The sequence below is a fragment of the Lycium barbarum genome, chromosome 3 (assembly GCF_019175385.1).
Source record: "Lycium barbarum isolate Lr01 chromosome 3, ASM1917538v2, whole genome shotgun sequence".
Lineage (NCBI taxonomy): Eukaryota > Viridiplantae > Streptophyta > Magnoliopsida > Solanales > Solanaceae > Lycium > Lycium barbarum.
In genome coordinates, this window is record NC_083339.1 from 145072087 (window position 1) to 145092109 (window position 20023).

Consider the following 20023-nt stretch of genomic DNA (forward strand, 5'->3'; position numbering starts at 1 on the left):
AATGGAAGAATTATTATTTAGAGGTTACATAAGTTACAAGAAGAATGTGGGTAAGTTAATTTGATAATGGAGAAATGAGTTACAAATAAACTTATGGCCTCATTTTTCCACCAGAACGTGAGGGTAAGAAACAGACCACTCATTGCTTCTTAATGGCCACAAACAAAAAAGGATTAGAATGTGAATGCAGCAACAGAACGTACCATTCAATGCCTCTTAATGCTACCAACGTGAATGACATGGTCAAAGGAAGAAAATGAGACACTTTAACATGTCAATTAAATAATATTAAAATGCTCAAAAGACCTATCACGTCCCATTAGTTCAAGTATCAGAGCTTGTTCTACACCTCAAGCTGTTGTTTTTATGATGCATCTTAAGGTAGTTAACTTGCAAATAGCATAAACTAATCTATGCACTGTAAAATCTTATTCTTTGGTGGAAGGGAATGCGGGAATATATGGAAGATTAAAATATGCACCAAAAAAAAAATGTTGTCAATGATTCAATCCTTAGTAACAAATGCAGAGAGAAATTTGGTGGCGTTAAACTTTTGAAAATGTTATGTTTAAGAAATATTTTGTTCAAAACAAAATTTTGGAGAATTGTGATTATTGAATTTTCTTTGGAAGGTGTTTTCACATTTGAGAACTCCCCAGTATTTAAAAATAAGACAAACATGTTCTTTTAAAATATATACGTACAAAGTATCTATAGTAAATTACACTAAACACATTTTATAATTTGATTCGTAATAGATACACCTTTTGTATCTTAAAATGAGATACTGGAAATCATAAACGGATTTGCATGTCATTTTCCCTATATAAAAGGTGTCATATGTTTTTTTTGGAAAATTGAAAGGTGTTATATCTGTTATTAGTAAATTAAAATAAATAGAAGTGAAATAATCAAAAGGAACAATAAAATAAAATAAAAATAATTCTTTTCATCCATTTAAATATAGGCAAATAATGTATGTGTTGAATTTCTATTGCCTTCCGTCTCAATTTAAATGTCTTAAATTAACTGAACACGAAATTTAAAAATAAAATAAGACTATTAAATTTTATGATCCTAAACTAAAATGTGTATAATATATTAAAATATTATTTTAATTTTGCCGAGTAAGTTACGAGGACAAAACCCAAAAAGGAAAGTAACATACTAGTATTTTACATTTTCTCTACGAATTAATACATTAATCGTGTTACCTAATTAATTTTGGAAAACCCAATTGAGCAACGTGGCCGGAAAAAAACTAACGGCGGTCGGAGCCGGTTACATCTAAAGGTTTGATTGGATGGAGCGCGAAGACGGTGTTCAACAGCCGTCGTCGTCGGCGGTGGTGAGGTGGAGGGACGAGGAGCAAGTGATGAGTGAAGTTCACCTTGGCTGCCCTCCTAACCACTCCGGTCCCCATATCTCTCTTTTTACCATCTCCTTACCACCTCCCCACGGTAATTCTAATTTCCCTATTTACCTTCACTCTAATATCTCTTACTTAAGCAACGACGAACATTTCATTGCAGCACAATTTCTGGTCCCTCCTTCCCAAATTACGTGCTACCTTCAAGATTCAAACATGTTTTTTTTTTTTGGTAAAAAAGTGGGTCCGCTTAACAAATCAACGAAGAATTGCTATGTGATCAAATTTTAATACCTATTTAATTCGGGATAATTTAGTTAAATTACCTAGTTTTGTTGGGAGTTACTACTTTCTTTCTTAAAGGGTGTGCACATGTCTAAGTGGACACTCTTTTTTATCTGGATAGAGTATCTTTTAAATATTTTGAATTATCAATCATTGTGACTTATAATACTGTTTACGTAGTTTTTAAATATGTAAATTTTATTTTAAAAAAATTTAAAGATTTCATGCTCGAATGCACTATCAAAATTAAACTGTTTGACTCTCGAAATTCAAACTGTGCCACATAAATTGGGACAGAGGGAGTACTATTTTGGGTAAGTCATGATAATTGCACGAATGAAAGATATTCTCAGTGAACACTCAACAGTGATGTTAGTACTGAGGTTAGATTATTGAGATTTATTTGATTGGAACTCGTATTTCCAATCTTCAAGTCCGCGCAATTAAGCACCCCATCAGTACAATTGTGAATGGTAATTTTGTTTTCCTCTATCATCATAATTACTATGAAATTGTTTTTCTCTACTTGTTCTTTACCTTTTTTTTCTTCTTACTTTCTTTTGATATATCATCCAAGTCATACGTACTTTGCAAATTAGAGAGACTATTGAGGTGGCTTCTTATAGGACTGGAAAAGCCAGAAGCACCTTTAGTTTGTTGTTAGTGTAGCCTAAAAGTCTGAAGCAATTACAGAAGCTTGCTGGAGTGTATGTACATGTTCGGACTACTCTGTGTGTAATAAGGATCTTGATTGTGTTATTTTCAACTTTGTAGAGAACTCCACTTTGAGGGAACACACTGATGCAGTTAAGGATATATCAGTTTCTACATCTACCATGTTTGACTTAGATGAAGATGGTGATCTTATTTTAACACGTCGCAAAAGTAAGTTGTCTGCACCTCAAAAGTAAGGCTCTTATCAAGAAATCTCCTTTATGTGCGTAATTTTTTCCACCATATATTACAAGTGACATAATGCACCCGTCTTTTGTTTCACCTACTCTTTAATTTAGTCATGTCGAAAAGAATGACTTCTTTTACTCAATCTCAAAATGTACAATCTGGATAAGGTTTGATATGAAATAATACTACTTCTAAAATTTAATGGGATGACGTGTCATTACACTGCTTTCATGTAGTCCACCAATACTTTATAATATCACAAACTAATGCAAATACCAAACAGCACATGCTTTCTTCTCTTGATATCCTCAATATTCAACCTAGCTCTGCTCAGTTAATTCAGGGGAAATTGTTCCGAGAAAGCACAAATATTACCTCGATGAGAAGCGCATTTTCTCTTACTGATTTTAGAATAAAATAGGGTATATTGGTTGAATTTTCTAAATTTACTTCAGATGAATACTCTTAAGAAAAATTTGCATATGCTTGGTTTGAAACTTTGAATAATAAGATGGGGTCACTGATTATGTACCCAAGCTTCTCATCACTCCCTCCACCAACCATTTCATATCAGATAGCCGTAGACGTTATATGTCATTTTCCTTTTACTTGCAGAATCACCTAGCCATCATCTTGCCTTGACCATCCAGCATAATATCACTTCATCGATTCCTAGAGTTGGTTTGCAGGTAATCCAAAAATTTCAGAATCCGTTGGTCCTTATGTCTTTTCTTGTCCTCATCTATCATTCCTCCGTTCAGCTTCTCTCCCCCTATTTAAAGAGAGTATGTTACAAGCCTATGACATTTCCCATATTTTGTATCTCCTCAATTGGTACGAGGGAATACAATGACTGAAAACTGTGTGAGCACATCTTCTATTGATAAAAAAATGTATATTTCTAAATGTCAGTAATTGCTATTGTCCTCATTAAGTTATCTCCTATTGTCCTCATTAAGTTATCTCAAGATTCGATTGCTTTACGTGCTATTCATTGAGTTCTTTTTTCCTAATCAGGTTTGGACAGCAGAACTAGTACTTGCTGATTTTGTGTTGCATGTGATTTCTATGTCATCTGATTTTGATGAAGTTATTGCATTGGAGCTTGGTGCTGGTACAGGTTAGTTTTATCACCTTTGATTTGTTTTGTTCTGTTTATACTTTATAGTATCAGTGTTGGTACCTCTACTCATTGCAAACTTCCCCATTCGCTGGATAGTGATGCCAAGATGGGTTACTTGCCTGATACAAGTTACCTAAAACCATAATAATTTTAAAATTGAATGGAAAAGACAAAAATATATTGTCAGTATTGCTCTTCAAAAACTCTAGGAGAAAAAAGAAAACTAAAATTTTCTGACCATATTTTTAAAAAAAGACATTATTCTGATGATCAAGAATTATGCTGTTTCAAGTTGAAACTTGAGGATAATCATCCCACCTTTCTACCGTTATCCACTCGAATACCTAGATTGATGCAGTAACCTGGTTTCGAACACGTCGTGTGTACTATATCTGACGTGGTGTAATCTCTCTGGAGTTGGATCAAAGCCTTGGATTTTGGGGGCATTTTTTTTTTTCTAAACCTTACAACAATAGCAATTACTATTACACTTCAATCCCCAACTTGTTGAGGTGGGCAATATGTATCTTTTACATTTCTTAGCCTTGTTTACCTTTTATTAATGGACACCTAATTATATAGTATGCACTCCCATTTAGCAAACAATTATCAACAACCCATGCTTAAATTTCTATTTATTATACGGTATAAAATACCTCTTATATGGGTCGTGATAAAAAAGGGTGCCTATGTGGGTATGGTTGCAGTACCCCGGTGTTAAATCCCAGAGCCTATCAGGTACCTCTTATCGGAAACCCTATCAGGATCAATAAACAGTATCCTATTGGGTCTGTAAACATTGTGATCCTCTCGGTATCCTTGTGTACCACTGAATAACTAAAATTGTAGTCTCAAGGTTTTCTTTTGCTTGTAACTGAATAATTTGCAGATTGAGCTGAAGTATCTAGATTTATTCAAATTTAAAGCATTAGTATCTGCTGTATGACAATATATTCTTTCAATGTTTTTATCAGGGTTAGTTGGTATTTTGCTTGCCCGTGTTGCTAAAACTGTCTTCATAACAGGTATTCTAGATTGAAATGCATAAGTTCAAATGTTTTCACCTGATATCCCTTTATTCAATGTGCTATGGTCTTTGGTCTCTCATACACGGCATATTGCTTTTCTCCAGTTGCTTTGTAGAGTCATTTTTTTTTTCATACATTTTTTTCAATCGCTTCAGAAGCTTTTCCATTTCATTTCTTTTTCAAATATATTACTTGGATTCCCATATATAATTTCTTGGGATTTTGGTAACTTATTTTTTAATCTACTTTCTTTGGTTGAGTTTACATTTTTCTTTTTATCATGAGAGGAAATATGGTCTCTTAACCAAGGGAAAATAAAAGAAAGAAAGATATTCCACTGCTGGTCATGAGACGCGCTATATTCTCTAAGTACCGACAGCTCTATGTACCGAAAGCTCCACTTTCACAAATGTTATCTGGCTAGTGTACACCCTTTATGGCTAAGTCCTCTGCTTAGTATTACCAGTGCTTCATTTCACATATTCGGAAGTTTGCAGTAGTAACCATCAAGGTTATGGTATTGTCATCCTTGTCTCTGTGGCTGTTGCTGTGTTTATACCTAATTGTCTATCATAACTTTAAAATATAGTTTGCCATGCTTTTGTCACATCTTTTATTTGAGCCTAACTTGTATGTTACCACTGTGGTGATGAAGTACTTGGCAACTGTGGGGAGTGGATCTTATTGCTGCTTTAGGTGCCTGCTTATTATTACACCCTTTTCTGCGATTAGTTAAGTGAGGCTGCATTTGTTCTCTAGAAATTGGCACTTCATTTCAATATACTTAGGTGGTGACAGCTCCATGCCTAGAAATGTTATTTGGTAAGTGTAGGTCCGTATGCTAGGCCATCTGCTTAGTATTATTGGTGCTTCATTTAACATATGTTGGAGTTTAAACTAGCCACCGCCAGTTTTATGGTTGTCTTTTTTTTTTTTTTTTTTTCCTATGGCTGCTGCTGTGAACTGTATCCTTAAGTTAGAGCCCTAAGGTTGGCAAGCTTTTGTCACATTTTCTGTTTAAGCCCTAAGTTGTATGTGACAGACCATGGCGACGAGGTACTTGAGAACTGTGAGAAAAATGTGGATCTTAATGCTGAAATATTCCATGGGAAGGATTCTGTTCACGTACGTGAACTTGATTGGAAAGATTCATGGCCTCCTCAAGAGTCGAATGCTTCACCATCTAAACGAAGGTAATTGATCGATCTGTACTATAAGAGATAGCTAGAATTGCATCTCAAAAGAGTTCTTTAACTACCTTCTGCTAACCTTTTTTGGTGGTTCTAGCAATGTTAAACATTTGAATATAAGTACTAAAGCAGGTCAGCCATATTTGCTCAGGTACAGCTGTACCCAATCAGAAATTGAAGAACTCAAGAAAGCTTCTCTGCTTCTAGCTGCTGATGTCATTTACAGCGATGACCTGACTGATGCATTCTTCATTATCCTAAAGAAATTAATGTCAGACAACCCGGATAAGGTACCATTAATGAAACTTGAGTACTCCATACTTTTTTTAGGTGACAGTGATTTCGGGGCCAACTTGCACGTACCTCGAGTATTCCATCGAGGATCATACTACAACCCACAAGCACCACCACAAATTGTGATATGTTCTCTACTTCATTTCGCACCCTAACATATGACCAAGATTAAACAGATTATGACAAAAAATTGGAATAAATAATAGAAAAGCTTGTTGAAAATGAAATCTCAACCTGTTGCTTCAAAAAATGATGAAAATCTTCATGAAGTTTGGACTGAGATTCATGAATTTAGCTTGGCAGCATGATATATAGATTGCTAGCAGGTCATTATGTGAGATCAAAGAAAAGGGTTGAGCCTGTTCATATTTCTCTGATGTTCCATAATTTTGAAACCTTGGAAGGTGTTGAATGTGCATTAAGACTAGAGTAAAATATCCTTAGTGGCAATTGAGGCAACAGAATATTGTTTTTTGCCATTTTGCCATTTATTTCCTGCATTTTGGCTCCTCTGTTCTTTATTGTTACTTGCAGGTAGTCACTTGCATTAGAAATTGCTGCCTTTTTTGTTTTCATATTGGGTCTCCAATACCTTTATTGCATTATGTTGTTGGCACCTTTAAGAGTGAGAGATCATAAAAGCATAGTGGTTGATTGGTTCTGGTATTGCCCTTTACTTCAGGTGCTATACTTGGCTCTTGAAAAGCGTTACAACTTCACCCTTGATGATCTTGATGTTGTTGCAAATGGATATTCACACTTCCGCAGTTACATGATCACTGGAGAAGGTAGCAGGGAGTTGCAAATAGATAAAAAAAAAAAAATCACTTATTAGCAGTTCGTCGCCCCTATATGTTTACGATATCCTACTACTGTGGCAGATGATGCAGGATGTAAGCAGCTTGATTGTGCACCCGAGCCCTTCTTTGTTGGCGAGCAGATTGATTTGAGTCACATTCCATGTTATGTAAGGGATTACAATAGAGGGCATGATGTTGAACTTTGGAAAATTAAGTTAAATCATAGAGCACTCTTCTGAATTTTGATAGTAACATTTCTCTTCAGTAACTTACCTTAAGGTTTGTCTTTAAGAGTAAACGTCAATACTTACTGAAAAGGTCTTCTGACTGCAGTTGCTAATTGCTATCAACTTCAAATTCATTTTCATGCTCTATTAGCATCAACTGTCACTTTTGCAAAACAGATTAAACAACAATACCAAAAAGGTCTTCTGACTGCAGTTGCTAATTGCTATCAACTTGAAATTCATTTTCATGCTCTGTTAGCATCAACGGTCTCTTTTGCAAAACATATTCGTAGACTGCAAGTGGCGTGTTCATGTGGAGCAATTTGCAGGTATATAAATAACTAAGAATAGTAGAGGTTTGAGAAATTTGGTTTCTGACTTTTTGTAAAGAGCCAAAGATGCGTCACATGCAATATTAGAATCTTTGAAATGGTGCTGTTTCCATTTGGGAACCCACTTTATACTTTAGCTGTGCAAAAGCTAGCAAAAAGTCTTCCAGTCCTCGCCTTTCTGTTCTGTCTTGTCGTTACTTACTAGCTAAGGGAAGTTCTTTTCGTTTTCTTTTAAAAAAATGTGGTGGGCAATCATGTATTTTTTATTTATCTCTCACTGATACAAATACTGGATAAATCTGTCATATAAGAGTTAGGCAAATGAGAAAAAAACTACCTAGAGCTTTTTGTTTTTTGCTGGGATTTAAATCATGATTTTCAAAGCTTGAACCTACTTCGCTGATTAAGACACCCCCTCGAGTCACTAAGGAAAGTGAATTCCGTATTTCCAACTATATAAACAAAACAACTGGATGCAAACACTGGAATTTCTGCTTTTAATAAGTGCACTATTATTCATTCCTACCTAAACTTGTATTGAAAGCTTCTGCTCAACCCCTCCCAACACGAAAAAATAATTAAAGGGAAAAGGGAAGAGAACAAAGATTTGCTCCTACATTTGTTGAACAACTGTAACAACAGCAACTGAAAGATCATTATACTTAAGTGCCTTTTTTAGTGAGTTCTAGGTTCGAAAACATTGATGCGTACTTGACTACTTTAGCTCGGACAATTTCTTGAATACTCCGAAGAAACCCTTTTCTTTGAGGTTGAAAATAAATTAAGCCTGATAATGTAATATTTTTCGTAATCTTATATTAAAAGAAACATTTAGTTGAAAAAAGGTTTCACTGACAAGAAAACAATTTTATTGTCCCTTTTTTTCGGGGTACGAAACGAATTACTGATACGTCACGTCGCTGTTGAAGAAGTAGACGGTGCCATTAAACCTGAAATTTTCATTTTTTCCTTTTGTAGTTTTCCTAATTGGATTCCCATTTTTTTTAGGAAACAAAAAGCAAAAGAGAGTACTCTCTCTCTCAACCTGTCTCTGACTGTACAGAATTTCCCAGTTTGCTGCTACTCTCTCCTCAATTCTACACAATTCAATTCAAAGCTGATTCCATCTCAGCTCTTAGTAAAATCTGGTTTGATGTAAATTTATGAACAGATATAGACTGTTAGCTTTGCGTGAATTAGGAAAAAGGTAAAGAACAATGGGGGGGAGGGGGGTACACAATCGAAGATCGAGAATAATCAATCTACTGTTTCTATATGGTTGATGATGAAAAAGAAGCGTTGGTCTTTTAAATTGGATTAATTAATAAGTTAGATTGTGAAATATTTTGAGTCTAATTACACGGGAACCAACAAAAATAATGCCACATATTTAATTTAAAAATATAAATATTTCATATCATCCACTTACAAATTTAACTTAGGGATGGTTTTGATCCAAATAAATGGACGAAATGACATTTTGATCCAAATAAGTGGAAGAAATGACATTTTGATCTAATATAGGGGGAAGGAAGACAATTTTTTAGCCATTTGTAATATTTTAAAGGTCGTTTTTGACCCTTTTCCGTTTTCATTTTTGTCCTTTAGTAGTTTTCCTTCTGGATTTCCCTTTTCTTTACAAACAAAAAGCAAAAAAGTATACTCTCTCTCGCTTCATCTCTCTGACTCTGTACAGAATTCCCCAGTTTGCTGCTACTCTCCTCAATTCTGCAAAGCTGATCCCATCTCAATACTCTCCAACTTAGTAAAATCTCTTCGTCTGTAAATTTATGCACATATATACACTCTCACCGTTGTTTGTCAACTAAAATTAAAAAAAAAAATGGGTTGTACACAATCAAAGATCGAAAACGAAGAAACAGTGACTAGATGCAAAGAGAGAAAACACTTTATGAAAGAAGCCGTATCATTTCGCAACGCTTTCGCTGCAGCTCATTCATCTTACACCATGTCCTTAAAAAATAACGGCGCCGCCCTAAGCGATTACGCTCACGGCGAAGTTCAATTCCCTTCCGCCGTCGCCGTCACCGGCGACTCCGTATCCGCCGTCAACCCCACCGTTAATCCGCCGTTATCTTCCGCCCCGTTAGATATGCCGCCGCCACCTCCACTACCGCCTTTTCCTAATCCTACGAATTTCCCACTTTCTCCTTTACAGCGTGCTGCTACTATGCCTGAAATTGCAATCCCTAAACCCGACCCGAAACGATCCGATATTATTGAGGAGGAGGAGGAGGATGAAGATGATGATATGGATACTGAAAGTACGCATAATTTAAGGCATCGGAGTAGTAGCAAAAGTAGTGGCGGCGGTGGTGGAATTGGTGGGAGAGGTTCAGCATCTCATAGACAGGTGAGGTGTTGGGAAATTACGGTCTATGTCTATTTTTTGAAAATATTTACGCCTCGTAGCCCATACTTTGTGTATAAAAAAACTCCAGATTTTCAACATATTTGTGTATAAACACCTTTTATACACTTTATACATTATGTATAATGCTCTTTCCCAGGTATAATGTTGTATAATACTATTGTATATTGGGCTATGTGGCATAAATATTTTCAAAAGCTGTATATTTTTGAAAAGTATTCATTGGTATTTGAATTCATGTCTAGTTAGGATTTATAGTCAAATTTATATATGGTTTTCCTGTTTTGAGTTAAAGTAGGCTTCGTACTATTATTAGAAATAGGGATGCTGCTAGCTATTTTCATATAGTGCAGAATTATTTGTAGAGAGCATTCAATGATTTATTAGTTTAAGAATAGAATATTTTCCTTCAGCAGGGTATCGGGGATGATGAATTGCCTATGCCTACGCCTCCTTCTCCACCTCGGCCGCAGCAGAATAATCGGACGCCGCCTCCACCACCACCACCAGATAGCAAGGGGATGGCCTCGTGGGATTATTTCTTCCCTTCAATGGAAAACGTACCAGGGTCGACACTAGCGGAGGAGGACGAGAATAGGATTCAAAGAGATGAATTGGAGCGGAGAAAGATGGAGGAAAGGACCAAGAGAAATGAAAACGATGTACGTGCTGATGAAACTGAAATAGTGAGGAAAAATGAGATGCCAGAGGAGGCAGAGGTGGTGGAAACGGTAGCAGAGCCGCCGTCACAGCCACCTCCTCCGCCTCAGGCTGCTACGAAGGTTGGGAAAAGAGTGAAAAATGTTGTTCCAGGAGAGAGTAAAAAGAAAGGGGGAGGTCAATTTAACCTTCTTCAGATATTTTCTGAGCTGGATGATTGTTTCCTTAAGGCATCTGAGAGTGCTCAAGAAGTATCTAAGATGCTCGAGGCAAATCGATTGCATTATCACTCAAATTTTGCCGATAATAGAGGTACATTCAAGAGTTCTCTATAAGAATTATGCAGGATTATCTTCATTGCTATTCAAGTGTTCCTTAAGTTGCAAGCCTTGATCAAATTATTGTTAATTGATGGGCTATGTTTTTAGTGTGATTTTAGACACAATTATTGAGGTTTTACTTTCTGGTCAATGGTGCAATGGTTGTCAACACAAAATTTGCATTGACGGATCATGTCAATGACAGTGTTATATGAGAGAAACTCTTTAAATAAACTTTTGTTCCTGGAGTTTGAATTGTCTGTAGATTTAATGACAATGTTTAAATCTCTGTGATTTTTTGCTTTTTAGGACACATTGATCATTCTGCGAGGGTCATGCGTGTCATAACATGGAATAGGTCCTTCAGAGGTTTGCAAAATGCCGATGATGGGGTGGACGACTTCGATTCAGAAGAACATGAAACTCATGCAACAGTGTTAGACAAGATGCTTGCATGGGAGAAAAAACTGTATGATGAAGTGAAGGTTTGTTTATTTATCACTTTCTTGTATGAGTCTAATCATCAAAGAATTGATTCTGTGTAGTTCTCGTATCTTTTCTGTTGCATTATACTATGGATTCAGTAATATCCGTTAGGTGCACTTCTCTTTCTTCAGCATTTTTCCCAAGTGGTTTCTCTCCTTATAATCAAATCATTTTGAGTGATTATTTCAATTTTGATCTTCTGCTTAGCCAAATAAATCTCCTTTTGCTGAATAGAACAACAACAACATACCCAGTGTAGTCCCAGAAGTGGGTTCTGGTTTTGGGGAGTTTTTGTGTGTGTGGGGTGGGGGGGGGGGGGGGGTTCTATTTAGTTGGAAGGGTCACCGTTACACTTCTGTTGCAGCAAATCTTCTAGTTTATTTGTCTTCTTTTGCTATTACTGATTTTCCTTTTTAGATTCCTTTCCCTCTTTTCCATTATGCTCTCTCTCCTTTTTATATGAGGGGCTTTTTTTTTTTTTTTTTTTTTGGGGGGGGGGGGGGGGGGGGTGTTTGCAACGTCAGGATACATTGGATCCTTTTATTTTTTTCTTCCAGCTCCAGGTGGCTTCATCTATGAGATTTTAGGAGCATTTTTTCGAATGTTTCATGTAGGAGTTGATACACACTTGTAAGCACCTCAAAATGATAATTTAACTGAAAGGCCTCTGACTCAAAAAATAGGTCTTGTAATGTGTTGCATCAATATTGAGGTATGAGTTACACCATGATGTTGATTAGTGCCAAATGAAGCATCTATGTAGCATAGAATTCCTGCTAAACTAAGGTGTCCAAATAGAAGATCTGAAGGAGCAACTCCACTTAAATATATTCTTATCTGTTATATTGAGGTTGAACATGCCAGGTCAGCATGATGCTTTGGCCTCTAGTAAAGATACCCAATATAAAGAGTGCTTTATCGGGGTATTCAAGACCATAGAGTTCATGTTGTGGGGGTTTTGGGGGGGGGGGGGGGGGGGTGTAAAATGGGAGGGTGGCAAAATTTAGGCAGGAGAGAATGAGTTAAGTCAATAATATGGGCTAAACAATGGGTTGTAGTCCCATCCAGCTAACCTAAAACCTCTTTTCAATTAATTATTTTTCTTCAATATCTCACATCTTCCATTTTCCCGTTCTTTCCTATTCAAGAGCTGTCCCCCCTAACGGCATATGATCTCTCTAGATGGCCATTGTGAATAGTTCAATCAAAGTTGTATATGTGAAGCATATTGGAAGTCTCGTGACTGTATGGGAAAAAAAATTAAGTAACTCAACAAATTGTTGCATATTATTGGCTTGATTGGATTTATTTGAGTGCCTTTTCTCACTGGTAGCATACTTAAAGGGATACACACACACTCTCTCTTACGAGCATAATTAAAGCGACACACACAGAGGACTCTTTTATAAATATATGCTTTGAAAGATTGATGTAATATATCCAAAAAGAACATTAGTGCATTCAGAAGTTGTCCTGAATTGAGAATGTTCTCAACATTTCCCTGAGTTGTCCTGTACAGATTCAATTGCTCCAAGACTAGGCAGTCAAATGCAAGAACCATAAAATTTTTCTGATTCCCTTTAAATTTCTAAATATTGATCTTAAGATAGTCGATAGTCAAAGCTTAACCTTATAATTCAGACTGGAGTTATTATAATATAAACAACCTATAATCTTAAAAAAGAAAAAACCGTCCTAATACAACACAGATTGAACTCCAATCGCATTTGTCCTACTGTTTAACTATATCGAGACACTAATCTTAAGTGTGCTGCTCCTTTAACCAGTCAAAACCTAATTGGCAGTGCAATTCAATTGTTGAAGAAGAAGAGTTGACTTCTGCTACCAAACTTTTCAAAGAAAATAGCTCAGGTTTTTATCAAGAAGATGAAGAGAGGCAAAAGAAGGAGCCATCAGAGGAGTTCGAGAAGAGAGATAGAGACTGCATGAGAAAGCATTGGCTGTGCTCTGAAGAATAATGGGAAGAACTGAAGGAGAGAACATTGGGTCTGGGTGGTTGGTTAACCCATAGGGTTTGAGCTGGTTTTTAATCCCTGGTTTACAATTGCTTAGCCATTAAAACCCAATAGTTTGAAGGTCATTTTGAGTTCACTCATTTTGATCAGTCTACTCTATAATTTCTAGCTCAACCCGCGCTAGTTTGGACGGGTTGGGAGGGTCACAAAATTATGGGCTAGGATAGCAACCACTAGAGTGTGTTTCCTTATGTTAGCAACTCGGTCATCAAGGATGTATCGCCTTATGTGTCATGTTCCCATTTCTGTTTTGGAACTCTTCTTTTGGTGTATTAAAGGTGCTTTATAGTCTTAAGTGATTTAGTATGCCAAGTTTCACGCCAGGGGTCTGTGTCCCTGATTATTGGCAATTGTTTTTTCGAAAGTTAGTAAGTGAAGTTTCATTGTTTCAATTAGAGCATTTTAAATTATATTATGAAGTTGAAGGAAATTATATAATGCTATTTGGGTTTTGAAATTTGATATCTTTTAAAAAAAAAAAATTGGGGGTAGGGGAAGGGGAAATAGAAGAGGGGATTACAAGGTGGGGAATCGAACCCTCACCAATAAGGTGAAAATTCAGGTAGCCAGCCAACCAACTGAGCTATTAAGATTCCCCTGAACTTTGGTATCTGATATGCTGTTTCTCATGGATTTCTGGTGATCCTCCACAGGCAGGAGAACAAATGAAACTTGAATATCAGAGAAAGGTCGCTTCATTGAATAAGCTCAAGAAACGTGGTACAAATACAGAAAGCTTGGAGAGAGTGAAAGCTACAGTAAGTCATCTACACACAAGATACATTGTCGACATGCAGTCGATGGATTCTACTGTTTCAGAGATAAATCGGTTACGTGATGAGCAACTTTATCCAAAATTGGTTGCTCTGGTTGAAGGGTAAGTCTTTTAGATGTGTGCATAGGCCAAGCCATATTGCAATCTGTTCTAGATGGAACTCTGCCTGTTTGACAGCTGTTTCCTAAAGCAAAATTTCTTCCGTGACTTTTTTCTAATTTAAAAAATAAAATAAAAAGCTCTTTCATCTGAGCTAGTTGCTCTGGTTGAAGGGTAAGTCTTTTAGATGTGTGCATAGGCCAAGCCATATTGCAATCTGTTCTAGATGGAACTCTGCCTGTTTGACAGCTGTTTCCTAAAGCAAAATTTCTTCCGTGACTTTTTTCTAATTTAAAAAATAAAATAAAAAGCTCTTTCATCTGAGCTAGTTCTCTGAGTCAAGGTCTATATCCCTTCCCGTGTGGGGGTTATCCCCAAACGTCTGTAAAATGTGTCAATAAGAATGAGACGTTAACAAGGTCAAGTTGTTGCAGCTGTTCTTTTGTGAAAGTAAGTTGAATAATACCAAACACACCTAGGCAGCAAGTATGTTTGAATATTCATTCATTTCCCCACCTTGGCCACTTAAAGGTGCCAACTCATAGATTTCAATCCCAAGGTTTTATCCTGAAAATTTTTGTTATCAATTGCAGGATGGCTATAATGTGGGAGAGCATGAGAGGATATCATGTCAGTCAGTCTATGATTGTGCAAGCGCTGAGGTATTTGGATATATCTCAATCCCCTAAAGAAACAACTGATCACCATCATGAACGAACTTTGCAGTTGTATGTTGTTGTCCAAGAGTGGCATTCACAGTTTGACAAATTGGTTACCTACCAAAAACTGTATATCAAAGCTCTTAACAATTGGTTAAAGCTAAATCTCATCCCTATAGACACAAATCTGAAAGAAAAGGTTTCGTCACCACAAAGACCCCAAACTCCGCCAATTTTGGCACTAATACATGCCTGGCATGATTATCTCGAGAAGCTTCCTGATGAGTTGGCTAGAACTGCTATTGATAACTTTTCAGCTGTCATACATACAATCTTTGAATACCAAAAGGAGGAGATTAAGCTGAAGAACAGGTGTGAGGAAACTCGGAGAGAGCTTAACAAGAAGACTAGGCAATATGAAGATTGGTATCATAAGCATATGCAGCGTAAAATGCCGTCAGATGAAATGGATCCAGAGGGGACGCAGGACGATAGTCTTGTGGTTGATCGGCAGCTACAGTTAGAGGCGCTGAGGAAGAGGCTGGAAGACGAGGAGGATACATACCAGAGGCAATGTCGTCAGGTGAGAGATAAGTCTTTGACAAGTCTGAGAAGCCGCTTGCCTGAGCTTTTCGTGGCAATGTCAGAATTTTCTCTTGCCTGTGCTGATATGTACAGGGAATTGAGGTCTATCTCAAAGCATCGTAATAGAAATGGCAACTCATGATTGATGATACTGTATACAAGTAGTTGTAGTGTAAACTGTTTATCTGTTGCATTGCCTTTTATGGCACAACTGTGAGAGGTGTGATTTATTTCATTACTTGTAGTGTTCTCGTATATGGGATCAAAGAAGATTTAAAGTTTCTGGCAGAATATGTCAAGAAGCTGTAAGTTCAGAATATGTGCTTCCCGTGGAGGTGTTGTGTCAATTCAAGTCTGACATATGAACTTGAAAGAGCAATGAGAACTTCCGCGACATTTTCTCGTCTATAAATGACATTGGCCTAAAAGTGCCTGATATATATCATCTCAAGGAGGTGCGTGCTATCGAAATTAGAGTTCCAAATAAATGCTTGAGAATTTTGAATAGCTGATGTATGATTACAGAGCAGAGAGGTTTCTAATTAAATATCAGATGGAAAAACGTGTATAGCCAAAAATTGAAAATCATACTCCTCCCGTCTCATATTAGTTGTCAAGGTTACTAAGAATATTTATCTCAAAATACTTTGTCATTATACAAAATCAAGATGAAATTAATTAATTTTATCCCTGATATTAAGTGTTCTTGAAAGTAATCAATATTAATTACATATCATATAGAAATTATAGATGTAAAGATTTCAAGTAAGTGATTATTGGTTGGGTATTACTCCCTCCGTTCAATTTTACTTGTCCATAATAGAATTTGCACTCCTTATAAAAAAGAATATATGAAGTGTATGTTTTACTATAATATTCATATTAATTAATGTATGTCAATTATTATCCTTCTTTTAATATGCACAAATGAACAAATAAAAGCGAAATAACTTAGCCTTAGTACATGGAGTAGGAGTTAGAGACCAACAAAAGAAGGCAAATTAATTCCAATTGCAGCAAACCTTAATGACATCAATCATTATCATGATGAGTAAAATAGAAGAGTCCTAATCCGACAGAAACACTCGATTTCTGACAGTGACGGACGCACGACTCCCCTCACCTTCCTCCTCATCGTCTTCTTCTCTTCCTTATATCTCCATTCCCAATCCCCTTTCATTCCCTAAACCCCCCACCAAATTACCACAATTGACTTCTCTAAAAAAAAAGAAAAATTAAAATAAATTAAAAAATAAAGTGTATTACATAATTTATGACAGAAGAGAGTACACAAAAATGGATGGAGGAAATAGTTAAGTTAGTTTTGAATGATTTAAGAAGAAAAAAATGGTATAGCTCAATATTAAAAATCATCTTACCCTCTGTTTGGATGGTTGTTTCCCGTGGTTCATTAATGTACAGTATGGTATGGTACAGTATGGTGTTGTATTGTATTGTATTGTACTGTATTAATGAATACAATGTTTGGATAGACTGTATCGTTTGTTGTGGTTTAATAACATCAGTATCCAAAAAAAAGGTTCACGAACTCTCTAGGCGCATGATAGCATAACGTGCGCCGTCCATAGGGAAGAGAGCTCGGATTCCCACGGAGAAGGTACTTATGGCACTGCAAGCAAAGGCGAACGGTTCTAAAACGCAACGAAAGAAGGATGAGCAAACTACGGTGACTACCATAGCTGATCAAGTGCAGATCTGGTAGAAATTGCCAATGAAGAGGGTGGAATCACTGAAACAATTGTTGAATCTAGTGGGACAGGGGAAAATCAAGCTGAAGAAATTGTTAAAGTGACAGACGTAGCGGCTGCCCTAACTAAGATGAGTGTTAAGAAAACTACCATAGCTGACAAAGGTGGGTCGAGTCTACAACAGGAATAGGAAGCGGTTATTCAAGGACCCAGTAGTCCAAGGAAGTCATGGGCGGATGAAAGTGAGGAATCTCCAGAATTGACCAGTAAAGGATCAGTATGGGACAACTTTGACATTAAAAAGATGTCTAAAGCTGGGTTCAAGCTCGATTATGTAGCTCCTGAGGTACATGGTGAGTCCTCAATCTGTGAAATTGAAATTGAAGATATTGATACTGAAATTGAGTATTGGAAGCATGCGGTTGTGTGTTACGTGTTGGGGGCCTATCCCCCGTTTACTGTAATGAATGGATACATACGAAGGTTATGGGGGAAACACGGCATAAACAAGATCTCGATGTTGAAGAATAGGATTGTGTTAGTACGGTTTATACAGGTTTGGGGAAGGATGAAGTATTACAAGGTGGAATCTACCATTTTGACAACAAACCCTTCATCGTGAAAGCTTGGAATCCTGACATGGAGTTCAGCAGAGAGGAATTATACACAGTTCCCATATAGGTGAAGCTGCCTGGACTGGAATTCAAATATTGGAGCCCAAAAGGGCTTAGTAAGATTGGAAGCTTGATTGGGAAACCTCTAATGGTGGACCAACACACGGAGAAGAAAATAGGTTTGAACTTTGCAAGATTGTTGATTGAAGTTGAACTTAAACAACAGTTGCCTGATAAAATCCTCTTCAAGAATGAAAGGGGTGATATAGTAGAGCAAAGAGTGCAATATGACTGGAAACCTTTGCTGTGCAAATTTTGCAAAAAATATGGGCATGATGAAGAAAACTGTAGGAGGAAGAAACCACCAACTGCGCAGGTAGGAGATACGGGTATGGGGACACAGACCAAAAATGATACGGGTACGGGGACACTGATGGAACCAGGGACAAAGGCAGCATCAAATGGAAAACAACCTGAGAAAGGTGAAGCTGCTAGTATGCCTAAAAAAAAGTGGGAACTAGCAAACCAACTAGTAACAGGCAGTCTCGACAAAGGCAACCACTTACAGGGTGGGTTACCCCAGTGAAGACTACCAAAAGTCCAAGTAGACAACCAGCACACCAGGTGCAACAACAGAGTGTGAATCAACAGAATCACTTTCAAGTACTAAATAAAATTGACCCGCACGTTCAACTGGGAAAGAACACAGTTGGGCAAGAGGGAGGGATTGTTCCTCTCTCTGGGAATGGATAGCATGTTGTGTTGGAATGTTAGGGGTTTGAATGCCCCTAACAAGCAAAAGGAGGTCAAACTCCTTTGTAGCAAGGAATGCGCTGGACTAGTAGGATTAGTAGAGACAAAAATAAAAGTAAACAATATGGGGAAAGTGGCTGTTGACACCCAATTTTGTCCCGCCTCTCCTCCTAAATACCTATTTACGCTTCTAATATTTTAAGAAAATTAAAAAAATATGTATTTATTTTTACCATAATTATTAGCATTTATCAACACCGGCACTTCATTATTCTATTACAGTTATTATTATTATTATTATTATTATTATTATTATTATTATTATTATTATTATTATTATTATTATTATTATTTATTACTATTATTGTAATTCACAATTTTTATCCTTTCAACATTTTACCAGCTTACGCACACGCATCGCATTTATCTTTGCATAATTAAATAATAATATTTATTTACTGTGAATTTTTGAAATATTATTACACGGCTATTACAACGCCATTTTTTATCTGAGCACTAATTATTGCATATTTTATATTAAGTAATATTTTAACACAAGTTATTTAAACAGGTCTTTTATTTAAATATAGTAGCCCAATCAACTCATGCTATTTTCGGACCAATTCACAAAACCAGTCCACGTTTTAATTTACTTGGCCACATTTTTAATCAGCTCATTCTTTTAATTCACTGGCCCAAATCGATTAGCCCACATTTCAAATACCAGCCAATATTTTAAATGGACCAGCCCAACCCAATACACTACCCGACCCAACCCAATACCCTATGACCCGGCCCAAATGTTTTTTTTCTTTTTCAGTTAAGGGGGGTAATACCCCCTTCAACGTTTCATTTTTTTCCTCCCCATCCCCGCCCTTCTCTCTCCCTTTCCCTTTACCCCCAAACCCTAAAGCCGCCGCTCCTCCTTCACCTCACGCTCCCTCCACTCACTTCTGTTCCCCACGCCTCTGTCACCCACTACACTCTGTCTCCACGCTCCTCTCTCTCTTATCCACAAAGGAAAACCCTAACAAACTCAGTTTCCCTTTAAAATATCAGTTTTTGATTTTCTAGATATCATCTCAAGCACTAAATTCTTTTCTGTTTTGCCTTAATATTTGTTTGAATCCGAGCGCGCGCAAGTTCGGATTTAGTGGTGTTCGAGGGTAAATCGAGACTCCGCACCTCAGATTCGCTGCACTTGAAGAAGGTCAGTGCAATCCCCTTCTTCTTCCCCTTTTAGTTTCGATTTGATTGTGATTTGTATCTGTGATTCCTGGTTTGCATGTATAAATGTTTTAGTTTCGGGATGGTTCTCTGTTAATGTCGTATGCCCGCTGTCGTAGAACAGGAAGTTCGTTATCTTTTGATTATGATTGGTGCA

The 20023-nt window shown here is 36.9% G+C and overlaps 2 protein-coding genes across 4 annotated transcripts; both read left to right on the forward strand.

The window, feature by feature from the left end:
* The first annotated feature begins 1142 nt into the window (after nt 1–1142).
* Nucleotides 1143–7794, forward strand: LOC132633335 (uncharacterized). 2 transcript variants are annotated; one of them, XM_060349672.1, is made up of 9 exons: nt 1145–1460; nt 2429–2539; nt 3173–3246; nt 3575–3677; nt 4655–4705; nt 5751–5901; nt 6050–6188; nt 6875–6980; nt 7074–7794. In XM_060349672.1, exons 1-9 carry the CDS (start codon nt 1304–1306, stop codon nt 7229–7231), a joined length of 1050 nt encoding a protein of 349 aa, XP_060205655.1. In that variant the 5' UTR covers nt 1145–1303; the 3' UTR covers nt 7232–7794. The 2 variants fall into 2 exon arrangements, with proteins under 2 accessions (XP_060205656.1, XP_060205655.1); XM_060349673.1 differs by lacking the exon at nt 4655–4705 and having other exon boundaries at nt 1143–1460.
* A 1334-nt stretch (nt 7795–9128) lies between these two features.
* Nucleotides 9129–15975, forward strand: LOC132633337 (protein ROLLING AND ERECT LEAF 2). Of its 2 annotated transcripts, none has more exons than XM_060349674.1 (5): nt 9129–9925; nt 10357–10915; nt 11233–11408; nt 14099–14322; nt 14913–15975. In XM_060349674.1, the coding sequence occupies exons 1-5, from the start codon at nt 9395–9397 to the stop codon at nt 15703–15705; spliced, it is 2283 nt and encodes a 760-aa protein (XP_060205657.1). In that variant the 5' UTR covers nt 9129–9394; the 3' UTR covers nt 15706–15975. The 2 variants fall into 2 exon arrangements, with proteins under 2 accessions (XP_060205657.1, XP_060205658.1); XM_060349675.1 differs by having other exon boundaries at nt 9131–9925; nt 10360–10915.
* Nucleotides 15976–20023: the final 4048 nt, after the last annotated feature.